Genomic DNA, 14,101 nt, shown 5'->3' with positions numbered 1-14,101 from the left:
TTTTATATATGCTAGCTTTTTCTAACAAGGTGTCAATTCACAGCTGGTTAAAAAGTTCCAAGAACGTATCAATTTTGAGTAAACTATAAATTTACACCAAGTAATCCACATATGAAATAACATGATATATTCAAACCTCATGGAGATCAAGTCTGAAAGGAGAATATGATTTGGGTTTATGTTTTAAAAAAAGTCAACTGAGAAACTTATCATAAACAACTGTAGGCAACTTGCGGGGAGGGGGGCCGACCTTACCATATCCAGAAATTAATAAAACACTTGAAAAACCAAATATAAATTTAATAATAAACATTATGGTCAGGTTGTTTATTAAGGAGGCAACCACATATACAAGTTTGGCTATAGAAATGTTTGCAAATCAAACTTCATGTGATCTAAAAGGACCATGCGTAATGTCAAAAATGGACACCTGTACATTCAGTAAAAAGTATACATAGCCTAGGTCATTCTAGAGTTATACAAACATCTGGGGACACGTGTCTAATTTCCTTTCAGAAAACTTTTTTTTAATAAAAATGATGTACTGAGATAATAATTTTAAAAAGTACCTGACAATTATGAATGGTCCCCACTATTACAAAATGTGATTTCCAGGGTATGAAAACCAAAAAAAGTCAACCCTTCAGAGTGCTATATATTATACAAACAAGTTTTGTAGAAAAATGATCCAGCAAATGCTTGAGTTAAGAATATTTATATTTTTCCAATTCTTTACACTTTTATTAACACACTTAGAAAAAAATAACATTCAAACACTGAGAAAATTAAATAACTTTGGAAGCAGAGCTCATAGCTTTCTGCTTACATATAAGTGACAATTCTGGGCTGTTGGCACAAAAAAATAATCAACATTCATAAAACCCTTACTACTATATATCAAACATAAGTTAAAATCATAGGCACTAGTTTATCAAATCCACATTTCATCTGTAAGACTAACCACAGTGAATCTTTAGATTTTCCCAAAGAGAAAAATTGGCAATACACAAAGGCTTTCTAGTAAAAAGGCAATTTTTCTCTTTAAGAAACTAAAAGCCAATAGTCTGTGGTAGTGCAACAGCAGGTAAAATAACACTTTACCCAACTCAGATCCAAATACATTTTTAACAAGTGATGAAATATTTTAATAAAAAAAAATAGACATTTTTTTCTGATGCAGCCATTTAAAAACAAAGTTAAATAACCTGAATATTCCTTTTGCAACTGATAATCTAAGTTAAAAATGTAATGGGTGTTTCATAATAGAGTTAAATTCCTTTTAATTATTAGATTGCAGCATATTTTTTTGCAATGTTGCACTGAAAACTGAGACTTATTTTCTTTTGTATGTGTGGTTTAAAGAAGAGACAGTGGCTAGTTCTTTCTTTTACTTACTTAGATTTTTACACGAGATACCCCCCTACCCAAAATAGCTGCTTTATCTTCCTCTGAAAAGCAACAGTTTTTCAGCTCATCATCATGTGGAATTCTGGCGCCATCCTTTCCTGACCTATCCCCATCACCCTCAAATTCAAGGATAAAATTTCTTCCTTGCATCATACACCAAAATACATTTGCACTGGCAGTTTCAATCTCTGGCTGCCTGTGCTAAGTGAATGACTCCCTACTGACTAAGCTACCATGCTGTCAGTCATGGCATAACGGAGGTCTTGGTTTTAAAAGTTTTATCATTCTTTCAAGCTATCAACCTCAATGCTATCCTGAACATTAAGCTTCCCATTTCCCTCTCAATTTCTTTTGCCAACTTACAGAATGTCTTTGACTAACAGGAAATGAACTTCAAATATCTAAAATCCTTTAGTGACCTGGCTACCAATATTTTAGAGCTGTTCAAAAACAGACCTCCCAGGAAAAAAAGAGAAGCCTGCTGCAGAAAGTTTTAATCTGCATAATAGTTGAATAAAATCAAAATAAGTGATTTCCAGGATACACATAAGGGCCATGGCAGAGCAAGTATTTAACAGGTTAGAGTCATATGTAGTAGGTTTCATTTGTTACCAAAAATGCAAAAACTGATGTCAGGCAGAATCTAAATCAAAAGGGACAGTTTTTTTTCAAAGGATGTTTCATACAGTTACTCAGCTGAAAGTGGATCAAATGAAGTAGAATTCAGCAGACTGTAATTTCCCACCACATAATAGACCATTGGGTCAATTAATAGCAACAATGTAACTGTCATTACCAGAGATTTTGTAAGTGAAGTGCATAGATTTCTTTTCCCCCCTCTTTCTTATTTGTATGGTTTTGTTCCAGGTTGTAAGCACTGCGGTGGTGTTATTTATATCAAGAATAAAGACACATACTACTCGCTCTTTCCCATCATGGAAATCTGCTAATAAAAGCAAGATTTCTTAGTTCTGTAACACGTGAAGAAGTTGGCTTCAATAGCAAAGGCTATCTTTCCTGAGCCAAGAGCTATAAAGTTTAGAAAGATTGTACAACTGATATTGAGCCCTTTTGGCAATCAAAACAAACACACAGAAGTTCGATGTGTCAATGCAACATGATGGATGCACTCTGTGACACTGTCTGGTGGTGGTGATATGTGAGCTACAACCAAAACTTAAGATTAAATGAAATGACAATTTCTCTAATGAATCTAAAAAAAAGTATAGAATTCTCCTAAATTTAGCTATTGTGTTTTAAATCTCTAGCCCAGATTTCTTCCCACCCTGCTCCCTTCCATCTCAGTCTAAGTTCTTGGAGTACTAGAGAAACACTAGTGAAATATTTTAGATCATTAGTCAGAATATTAGTTGTCATTAACACAAATATTTATTGATACTATTTATACAGTAAATTAGGTTGAACGTGAAGTTTTGGAGAGCTTGAATTCACCATTTTCTTGTGCACAAAGGTATTCTCTCATTTACAAATGGGCGTTTCTCTTTGGCATCCATTAGTTTTTTGCCCAGATATTGGCCTCTGTCAACTATTAAAAATCAACCTAGTTTCTATTAAACAAAACTAAAAGTGATTTCATGGAGAGTGATTGTATGATTACCAAACACGTCTGATGTTAAATGTCATTAAAGTGCTGCTTGATCATCTCTGTCAGTTTGTGCTAATTAAGACAGAGAGGGTTGGGATTTTATAAATCCCGAGTCTTATCTGAACAGTCTGCATATAAAAGTTGTCTTTTAGCCTGGTGAAGGGGTATCCATGAAGCTGTGGACCTCTGCATTCTTGTTTCCGCTGGTCAATAACAGCCATCTTTCCAACTGTCATCTTTCATGCTACCATAGGTTTTAGGAGCTGGCAAGGATCTGAAATAAAGCAATTTTATAAAGTGATTTGCAAGGTTTTATGGAACATTACCATGTTATCTTCCATATACTGATCACTTTGCAGGTGGCACCATGATCCAATGTTCTAGGAGACTACTAAGATCAAAACTCTTAATAAAATTATCCCATGCTCAGCATGCTCACAACTTTCAAGTTTTACTGAGTATTAGGTGACTTCACTAACCTCTTTTTGTTAACACACAGCTACTAGCGTAAGAGAAAAGACTGTCTCATCTTTTCCAACTGAATGGATCACCAAAATTATTATTTACTTTGTTTACTTGCGTGGCAAATAGATGTGATATTAGAGGTGTGCTGTCACCATCACTAGAGAGGCATAATGGAAGAATGCTTTTAGGACTCTGAAGTCAGACACACTTGGAACACAAGGTCTTACTAGTTGAAGTCTTAGACAATTACCTAACCTCATTAAAGTTTAATCTTCTGTGAAAAAAAGGTATAAGAGTACCTCCACATTTAATGCTATTGTAAAAATTAAATAAAGAGCATATATGTTATCACAGCACGCAGCAAAAGCTGTTGTACTCTACTATTGGATTCAGAAATGTAATGTGTTTATCTTAGAATAAAAAAATAAGAGTAATTAGGTGTCAACCCTTACAGCACAAAAGCATTTTTTTCCATACAAATCAGTATTTCAAGTTTAATTATATTTGACACCTAAGTTAACTGATGATGGTAATCACATTCCTGAAGGGTAGATGAAAATTACAGACACATGGTTCCCAGCCTAAGCTCACAATCACCTGAAGATTTAACAAACAAATAAAAAAAAAAATACCCACAGATTTGGGGCTTCATACCAGATCTACTCTCTGTGGGTAAAACTTAGGTCTGTATATTTAGATAAATTCCACAGAAGAGTCTGAATTGTGGCAAGGTTCAAAAAACCATCTTCCTAGATTATATATTCAGACTTGTTAGCTAGAAGCTTTATCTTAAATCTCCCTCTAGGTTCTAATATGCTTTTACTATCTTCAATGAATAACATTATATTCAAAATAAACAAATATCACAACCAAATGGAGTGGTTCTAACAATTTTTTTCTAGGAGCTTAATCATGTTAGGTATCTGGGCAAATTTAATCTGAACCAAAGCAATATGATACCCTAATGTCTCAAGTGAGAATTTCTGAAGACAGTAAAGTTTTATTCAAATTGTATTAAGAGGAGTTCCCGTCGTGGCTCAGTGGTTAACGAATCCGACTAGGAACGATGAGGTTTCGGGTTCGATCCCTGGTCTTGCTCAGTGGGTTAAGGATCCAGCATTGCTGTGAGCTGTGGTATAGGTCACAGACGTGGCTTGGATCCTGTGTTGCTGTGGCTCTGATGTAGGCCACCCAATACAGCTGCAATTAGACCCCTAGCCTGGGAACCTCCATATGCCGAGGAGGTGGCCCTAGAAAAGGCAAAAAGATAAAGAAAAAAAATTGTACTAAGATTCTAGTGGGAGCCCACCAGAACCCTTGATCTTCACTGTCATATGCAGACATGCAGGTCATTGCAGTCTACCACTTCCCTATGCTCAAGAATGTTGAAACAGAACATTTGCCACTTACCTTCGAACAGGCTGTGCAAGTTTGCTGCGAGGCACTGGTATACCCCCAGCAGAAGGGGCACTGGGTCTGGGCAAGCCACTTCTCATCATGGTTGTCCCTGCAGGTCTGGTTAGGGTAGTGCTGTTGATATTGCTAGAAGGATTTGCTGGGACTGTGTTCTGAACCATGGGAGGCCCAGGGGAGGAGGTGGTTTGCATGAGTTGTACTGTTTCTTGGCTACTAGGAGAACCAGAGCCATGGTTGCTAAATGCCTTTACTGGCTGTCGGAGAGCCAAAGGAGATGGTGCTGCAGGGGAGCGGAATTTGCCTGGAGAAGGTACTGTAGGATGGCAGAGAAAATCAAGTGTAAGTAAAACCACTGCTTTATATTACACTTGATGACTGGTCTGTATTCATGAAAATTCATCTACAGAAATGCAAAAAATAAAGAATATTTCTGGGAATATACATATTTAAAAAAGATCACTAATAGGTCTTAAATAACCAAGTACTTACTCAGAGGATTGCAACGTTCCTTAACAACAGTGTTAAAACATTATGTCAGCTAGGAATCCACAATACCAGAAAAGGCACTGTAGCATCCTGTTTTATTGTGGCAACCAACCTAAGCCATATTCTAGAGGTGAAAAAAAAAAAGCTAACTACTAGATAGTTGTCTAGAATTTGAAACACACTTTCCCCTCAAAGAAACATTCATGTAAACATGTATCAAGTCCCTGGTGGGTATACTTCCAAGTACTGTATCATCCACAGTGTAACTTAAAATTCAGAAACTAAACCTGCTTCTACTGTTTTGCTTTACCAAGTAGGAAAGTTATAAACCTAGGGGGCATATCAAGAGATATAAGAAGTCACAGGATAAAGATGGTACATTCTGGACTTCCCGTAGTGGCTCAGTGATAACAAACCTGACTAGTATCCATGAGGACATGGGTTTGATCCCTGGCCTCACTCAGTGGGTTAAGGATCTGGTGATGCTGTGAGCTGTGGTGTTGGTCACAGGTGTGGCTTGGATCTCACGTTGCCGCGGCTGTGGTGTAGGCCAGCAGGTGCAGCTCTGATTGGAATCCTAGCCTGGAAACTTCCATATGCCATAGGTGAGGCCCTAAAAAGCAAAAGCAAAAAAAAAAAAAAAAAAAAAAAAAGACATTTTGCTGAAACGTCAATTCTTTTTTGTTGTTGTTGTCTTTTTGCCATTTCTAGGGCTGCTCCCGCGGCATACGGAGGTTCCCAGGCTAGGGGTCTAATTGGAGATGTAGCCAGAATAACTCGGGATCCGAGTCGCGTCTGCGAACTACACCACAGCTCACGGCAACGCCGGATCCTTATCCCACTGATCAAGGCCAGGGATTGAACCTGAAGCCTCATGGTTCCTAGTCAGATTCGTTAACCACTGCGCCACGACGGGAACTCCTGAAATGTCAATTATATTAAGGGGTTAGTTAAGACACTTATATTAAAACAAATGATACATAAAGAATTAAAAGTACAATTTGCATATTTTAAGCCAAAATAAGACTCCAAATAATTGTGTGTGTGTGTGTGTTGGCTTTTCTAAGGCTGCACCCATGGCATATGGAGGTTCCCAGGCTAGGGGTTGAATCGGAACTGTAGTTGGTGGCCTACGCCAGAGCCACAGCAACACGAGATCCAAGCTGAGTCTGCAACCTACACCACAGCTCACGGTAATGCTGGATCCTCAACCCACTGAGCAAGGCCAGGGACCGAACCCACAGCCTCATGGTTCCTAGTCGGATTCGTTAACCATTGTGCCACAATGGGAACTCCCTCCAAATAAATTTTTATCATTGCAGTGGTCCCTAGTCATTAAAAGTTCAGATCTCCTGGGGGATACATTCATCCTTTCCTGTTAGTAGTATTTTTTTTTTTTTTTTTTTTTGTCTTTTTGTCTTTTTGTTGTTGTTGTTGCTATTTCTTGGGCCGCTCCCGCGGCATATGGAGGTTCCCAGGCTAGGGGTCGAATCGGAGCTGTAGCCACCGGCCTACGCCAGAGCCACAGCAACGCGGGATCCGAGCCGCGTCTGCAACATACACCACAGCTCACGGCAACGCCGGATTGTTAACCCACTGAGCAAGGGCAGGGACCGAACCCGCAACCTCATGGTTCCTAGTCAGATTCGTTAACCACTGCGCCACGACGGGAACTCCCCCTGTTAGTATTCTATGTAGATAAATCACCTCTGAAAGGGCATCAATTTTAGCTTCTTCAAATGCCCATGGATGGCTACATAACAATGTAAATAAAAAATATTACCTTAATGTGCTTTACCTATCAGGGAATGCTGGGGTGGAGTTCAGAGTGCATGAGGGGAAAGAGGAAGGCAAGAAAGGGGCAGGGAAGGGGAAAAAGGGATCTCACTCACCCTATTCTCTCAACCTCCATTCGTTTGTCAAGGACAGGAAGAGGGGGAAATCTTGGGCCAGGGACTTGGTCCTAAGACCACAGAAATGGATTGATACACACAACTTCATTCTCCTCACTGCTACTAATCTGTCTAAGAATATAAGTAACAGTAGGGTATACCAAGGTACTGGATGGGAGAGGAAAGAATGGATGACTCTGGCAACTATTTTTATCTGGTGATTAGGAGAAAGAAGAGAGAATAAGCCTTAGCTTCAAAACTCCCAAAGAGGGAAAATTCATCTCCTACCTTTCTTTAAGTAACATTTTTGTACATAGCCTTTTTCCTTCCCAGTTGATCTTCCTTGCCTTTTGTCTGATCAAAGTCTCAAATGTCAGCACCCCCATACATAAGATATACTAGGCCCAGTGCTTGATGTGTTCAAATTATTTCTTCTTGGCTCCAAAACCCCAATGCCATGATTCTCAAACTTGACTTTGTATCAGAGGCCCAAGGAACTTAAAAACAAACAAAGGAAGCCCAGGCATAACCCCCCCAGAGAATCCAGTCTGGAATGGGACTCAAAATATTTATTTTAAAGCCACCATAGAAGCTGCCAACCATGTTAACCTCCTCCATGTTAAACAACTATAAAACCAGATAAAATACACATAATAGTTTTCAAATATTGGGCAACAGGCAGGACAGGACTGCAATTCCTGAGAGAAGGAAAATAAATGTGGTGACTTCTACTGGCATCCTAGCTTTTGGGGGGTGTGAGGATGAGAAGGGAGACTTTTTTTTTTTTTTTGGACTATAGAGCAAGGAGGAGATCCAGAGCAGTTCAGTTATCTTGCTGAGTTGAGAAGACAAAAACTGGAAACTGAGGGGCAAAGTACCTTAAAAGGAGGGAGGTGTTCCAGAAAACCTCTGTAACTCAGCTTGGGGGTCAACTTGACTCTTTGCTTGAATATTAAGCTGTGTGTGCACCAAGCTCCATGAGACTGGGCAAAGGAGGACTGGAACACTAGAAACTGAACAGTTTCCAAAGCTCATAAAGGACTAGGAAACATCTGAGTTCCAACCAGTTAGAGCAGAGAATCTTTGTCAAACATCCAGGGCAATCAGAAGACACCCCAAAAGGAATAAACTGCTCCTAGAATAAAGCTATTCTAAATCTACTCTAATAAAACTTAAAAACAAACCACTAAATCAGGGGTCAGCAATCTACCACCCATGGGAAGATCAAAATTTTTGTAAATAAAGTTTTATTAGAATATGACAATCCTTATGTGTTTATATATTGTCTATGGCTGCTTTCCGGCTACAGGAGTAGTTGTAGTTACAACTGAGATCAATATCACCTACAATCCTAAAATATTTACCATCCAATCCTTTAAGAAAATATTAGTTGATCCCTCTTACAAAGAATCCAACTAATCCATATTTCCATATTACAGAAGAATGAAAGCAAAAAAAATATGAAGAGAAAATAAATTGTGAGATAAATTTTAGGCCAACTATATTAATAACTGCATTAAAGGGGAATAGTAATCACTCCAACTGAAAGGTTAATATTGCCAGTATGGACAAAAAAGCAACAACAATATGCTTTCTAAAAGAAACACACTTTACATATAAAGACAAAGGTTAGAAGTAAAAAGATAAAAAAAATACTCCATACAAAACTGATCATGAAAAAGTTGGAGTGTTTGTAATAACATGAAAAGAAAAATTACCATCAGAATACAGTTCACAATGTTAAAGGAGTCAATTCACCAAGAGGACATAAGAATCCTAACTATGGATACCCCCAAAACAGATACACAAAACACATGAAACAAACTGATGTAACTGAAAGGTGGGAACAGAAAAAGTTCTGAATTAATTAGATGTTTCAACACCCCTTTCTCAGTAATAGATGAAACAAATAGGTAAGAAATCAGAAAGGACATGGAAGACATGAACACCATTAATTAAGTTGGCCTGATGTTTAAAGAACACTCCACTCAGAGTTCCCATTGTGGCGCAGCAGAAACAAATCCTACTAGGTACCATGAGGTTGCAGGTTCGATCCCTGGCCTCACTCAGTGGGTTAAGGATCCAGAGTTAACATGAGCTGTGGTGTAGGTCACAGACAAAGCTAGGATCTGCCATTGCTGTGGCCAGAAGCTGTAGCTATGATTCGACCCCTAGCCTGGGAACCTCCATATGCCGTGAGTGAGGTCCTAAAAAGCAAAAAAAAAAAAAAAAAAATCACTCCATTCAACTGGACATAGCTCAAATGTCCATCAGTGGTGAATGGGTAAACAAATTATGGTATATCCTTACAAAAGAATACCACTCAGCAATAAAGAGGAGAAAACTGCTGATACAGCAAGAATGATTCTCAAAAGTCAGGTAAATCTAACTTATGGTAACTAAAAGCAAATCAGATATTTGCTTGAGGTTAGGAGAAGTGACTGAGAGGAAATACAAGAAACTCTGGGGGATGATATAAATATTCTGATTATATTGTGCTAGAGGCTGCATGAATGTATATTCTTGCTGTAATTAAAACTGTGCATTTAAAATTCCACCTGAATAAAGCTGTTTAAAAAAAAAAAGAAACTCCATGGAGTCCCCACTGTGGTGCAATGGGATCAGTGGCATCTCTACAGTGACGGGAGGCAGGCTTGATCCCCGGTGTTGCCGAAGCCACCCTGGAATTCCATATGCTGCGGGGCGTCCAAAAAAGAAAAGGAAAAAACCTCCACAAGGGACTCTAAAGTAGAGCCATAATTAAGAATAATGGTTCTCGAATCCAACAAATAGTTACAGAGTCTCTTCCAATAGAAAATTCCAAAAAAATAAAAAAAGGGTCCACAAGGCCCAAGTGCCCCTGAATTGCAAATTCCATGATCTTACAGATTTTTTTTTATTTTACATAATCCAGCTGCCCCTTTCTATAGGTGACTATAAAAATGTTTTCTCACTTTCACTCTGTGCAGTCCCACCTTTGTCTCCCTTGCTGGACCAGTCTCTCCCAATTTATTTCACTGTCATTCTAGAAGCTCGTTGGATAACTGAGGCTCCACGTCTCTAATTTTTCTAACCACTACATAAAGGTGGGGCCTGGACCTGCTTCTTTCAGTAAAGCCATCTTCAGGCCTACGCATCCTAGGGAGCTTTTGGACCAGGGTTTTGTTTTGGTGAGGATGCAGGTTTCAGATAGGAGCAAGAATAATTAAGTCCAGAGGAAGATCACTGAGTTCTGAAGAGCACTGGAAAAGTCTGGAGAGCTGTAGATAGATGGAAGGGAGGTCAGATTAAGAGATTCACTAAGATGGGAGTTCCTGTCATGTCAGCAGAAATGAATGTAACCAGCGTCTATGAGGATGCAGGTTCGATTCCTGGCCTCACTCAGTGGGTTAAGGACCCGGTGTTGCCATGAGCTGTGATGTAGGTCACAGACGCCGCTTGGATCCCATGTTGCTGTGGCTGTGGAGTAGGACAGCAGTTACAGCTCTGATTTGACTCCTAGCCTGGGAATCTCCATGTGTGGTCCTAAAAAGACAAAAAAGGACAAAAAAAAAAGAAAAAGAAAAGATAGAGAGAGAGAGAGAGATTCACTAAGACATTATGAATGACAATCGGGTAGATGAGCGATGACCAAGGAGTCCTAAGCTTATTTCTTATGGTGACTGATGTAGAGAGTATGGTGAAATTTGGCAGAATACATTGATAAGGCTGGGAGTGTTTCATTTCTACAGCCTAGCCTTATAAATACTAGAATATATCTATAACATTTTGAATGTCTTCTCCAATTTTATCTTGAAAATAGGCTTTCTGAAGAGCTCATGTGGGAAAAACTTCTCGCCACCTTTTAAACTTTTTTTGTTGGGGGGTGGAGGAGGACACAGCACGCGGCTGCTTGATGTGGGATCTCAGTTCCCAAACCAGGGACTGAATTTGGGCCGCAGTGGTGAAAGCACCAAGTCCTAACCACTAGACTACCAGGGAACACCCATAACCATTAACTATTAATTGTTAGGACAGTGAAATGGTTGTACACTGCAAAAAAAATTTTTTGATGTGAATCTCAGACTTCCACTGGGAAAAGGGAATAGATGAATTTTCCCCCACTTCTCCCACTAGGTATAATTTAAAACCCTATGTATAACAGGACATAAGAAGACTCTGTTGTAAAACAACTATAATAGAAAAAATAAAAATATTAAAAAAATTAAAAAAGAAGAAAGAAAACTCTGAAACATGGAGAGAAGAAGACTGACAGTCAAGGAACTCTGACACCTGAAGGATGATATGGCAATGAATTCCCAGGATTTTATATGGCATCACATATCTCAGATTAAAGCCGAAGAAGCTAGCGACCTAGAATGGCCTTTGGGTATGAGAGACCAAAAAACAGTCTGCTCTCTTTCTAGCCAAAGGACTAGGAGAGAAAACTTTTGCATTATAACTACCCTGCTCTAGCCAAACATCACAGAAAAATGTGTGGCACTCCTCTCGCCCAGGCTAGCAAAGGCCAGTGTAGAGCCTGGACCTTTGGAGGCTTATAACAAGGCCCACAAACACCTTCTCCAGGGAGGTGAGAGAAAGGGCAGTAAAAAGGTGCTCTTTTCCCTCCTCTTGAGTTGGTGTCAGAGGAGCCCTAATGGAGAGTTAGGACTTTCATGTTGCCTACTGGTAACAAGAGTACCCCCATCATCCTTGGAGTGGAGATGTTTTGGGGGCCAGAATTCCTACCTCTACCCAGATGGTTCTTCCCCCTTGGGTGTCAACAGGGACTGGCTTCTATTCCCACCTAGTAGTAATGAAATGCCCCTGCCCCGAATTCCTGAGTGCTGTCAGAGAGAGACATATAAAAGGATATAAAAGGTAGACTTAAATAAAACCTAGCCTCTCATAACCCTAAAGTGTCTAGATTTCAATAAAAAAAAATCCCAATTCATCATGACAAGAACCAGGAAGATCTTAAGCTGACTAAAAAAGATAATCAAGAGATATCAACAACAAGATGACAGAGATGTTAGAATTACCTGACAAAGATTTTAAAGCAGGTATCATAAAATTGCTTGGAGTAATTTTGCACACTTAAAATATGCAAAAATAGAAACTCTTGGCAAATAAATAGAAGTCATAAAAGAAATGAGAATCAAATATACATTTTAAAACTGAAAAAATGCATTAACCAAAATAAAAAACTTGGTGGATGAGCTCAACAGCAGAATGGAGAGGAAAGAGAGGGAAAAACAAAATTGGTGAACTACAAGATAGAACAACAACAAAAAAAATCACCCAATCTAAACAGCACAGAGAAAGACTGGGGGAAAAAAAAGAAAAAAGAAAGAGAGCTTTCAGAGACCTGTGGAACTACAAGAAAAGATCTAACATTTGCATGTCACTGGAGTACTGAGAGGAAAGGACGAAGAGAAGACAAAATTCTTGTCCTTAACAAAAAGTTAGACAAACATTTTGTCCTCTCTTTGGGGGAAAACTTCCCATGTTTGGCAAAGGACATAAAACCTACAGATTCGAAAAACCAAGAGAACACCAAACTAGAAAAACCCAAAGCAATTCAAGGCAAGACACATCACAGTCAAACTTCTGAAAACTAAACACAAGGAAAAACCTTGAAATGAGATTAAGAAATAACACCTAAGCTATAGAGGAAAATGAATTCTAACAATGGATTTCTCATCGTTGCCCATAGAGGCTGAAAAGTAGCACAATATTTTTCAAGAGTTGAAGGAAAAAGAAATGTCACTTTAGACTCTCTATATCCAGGGAAAATATCTTGCAAGAATTAAGGGAAAAGCAAGACATTTCTGACAGAACTAAGACAATTTGTGGCCAGCAGACCTACCCTACCCCCAAAACAGCTAAACAACTTCTGTAAACAGAAAGAAAATGATAAAAAGATGGGACCCTGGAATATCAAAAATATCTACTTGAACCCTTCCATTTTACAGAAAAGGAACATTTCTTTCCTTCCTTCCTTTTTTTTTTTTTTTGCTTTTTAGCGCCGAACCCACGGCACATAGAAGTTCCCAGGCTAGGGGTCAAATCAGAGCTACAGCTGCCGACCCGACATCATAGCCACAGCAATGCAGGATCCAAGTCGCATCTTTGACCTACATCACAGCTCACAGCAACACCGGATCTTTAACCAACTGAGCGAGGCCAAGGATCGAACCCACAGCCTCATGGTTACTAGTCGGATTTGTTTCCGCTGTGCCACAACAGGGACTCGGAGAAGGAAAATTTCCACAACCACAAGGATCAATTGAGCAAATGAACGGGAAAGTCAGGACTTGAATCCAAGTGTCTCAATTTACTGAGAACCTAAAGAAAAACACCTCTGAGAGTGTATAAATTAAAATGTACACTAATTTGTACACTTTAAAAGGATGGATTTTAAAACAGGACAGGGGAATAAAAGCAAGAATTCAGAAAGTTACCATATTTCTGAATAGTTCCCTAAAACAACAGGAAGAGGGAGCACTAGAGCCATAAATTAGAAAATCTTAAAACTCCCTTTCTTTTTCTTTGCTTTATTTTTTTTTTTTTTATTGCTTTTTAGGGCTGCACCTGTGGCATATGGAAGTTTCCGGGCTAGGGGTCGAATCAGAGCTGCATCTGCCAGCCTTTGCCACAGCTATGGCAACACCAGATTCAAGCTGCATCTGAAACCTAAACTGCAACTTGCAGCAATGCCGGATCTTTAACCCATTGATAGAGGTCAGGGAGCAAACCACATCCTCATGGATACCAATCAGGTTCTTAACCCACTGTGCCACAATGGGAACTCCCAGAACTCCATTTCTAAATGTTTAAAAAAAACCAA

At 39.0% G+C, this 14,101-nt stretch overlaps 1 protein-coding gene across 2 annotated transcripts in view; it reads right to left on the bottom strand.

Annotated features, from left to right (window-relative positions):
• SLAIN2 (SLAIN motif family member 2) overlaps window positions 286-14,101 on the bottom strand; it is a 79,167-nt gene continuing 65,351 nt past the window's right edge. For both annotated transcript variants that reach the window (XM_005666635.3, XM_003356917.5), the window contains 2 exons: window positions 4,889-5,207; window positions 286-3,287 (listed from right to left, as the gene is read on the bottom strand). In XM_005666635.3, the coding sequence (XP_005666692.1) occupies window positions 3,221-3,287; window positions 4,889-5,207 (386 nt within the window). In that variant the 3' untranslated portion in view covers window positions 286-3,220. The remainder of the gene's footprint in view (window positions 3,288-4,888; window positions 5,208-14,101) is intronic.

Source organism: Sus scrofa, chromosome 8 (assembly GCF_000003025.6).
Source record: "Sus scrofa isolate TJ Tabasco breed Duroc chromosome 8, Sscrofa11.1, whole genome shotgun sequence".
NCBI classification, from domain to species: domain Eukaryota; kingdom Metazoa; phylum Chordata; class Mammalia; order Artiodactyla; family Suidae; genus Sus; species Sus scrofa.
This window is presented reverse-complemented; position numbering and strand designations above follow the sequence as displayed.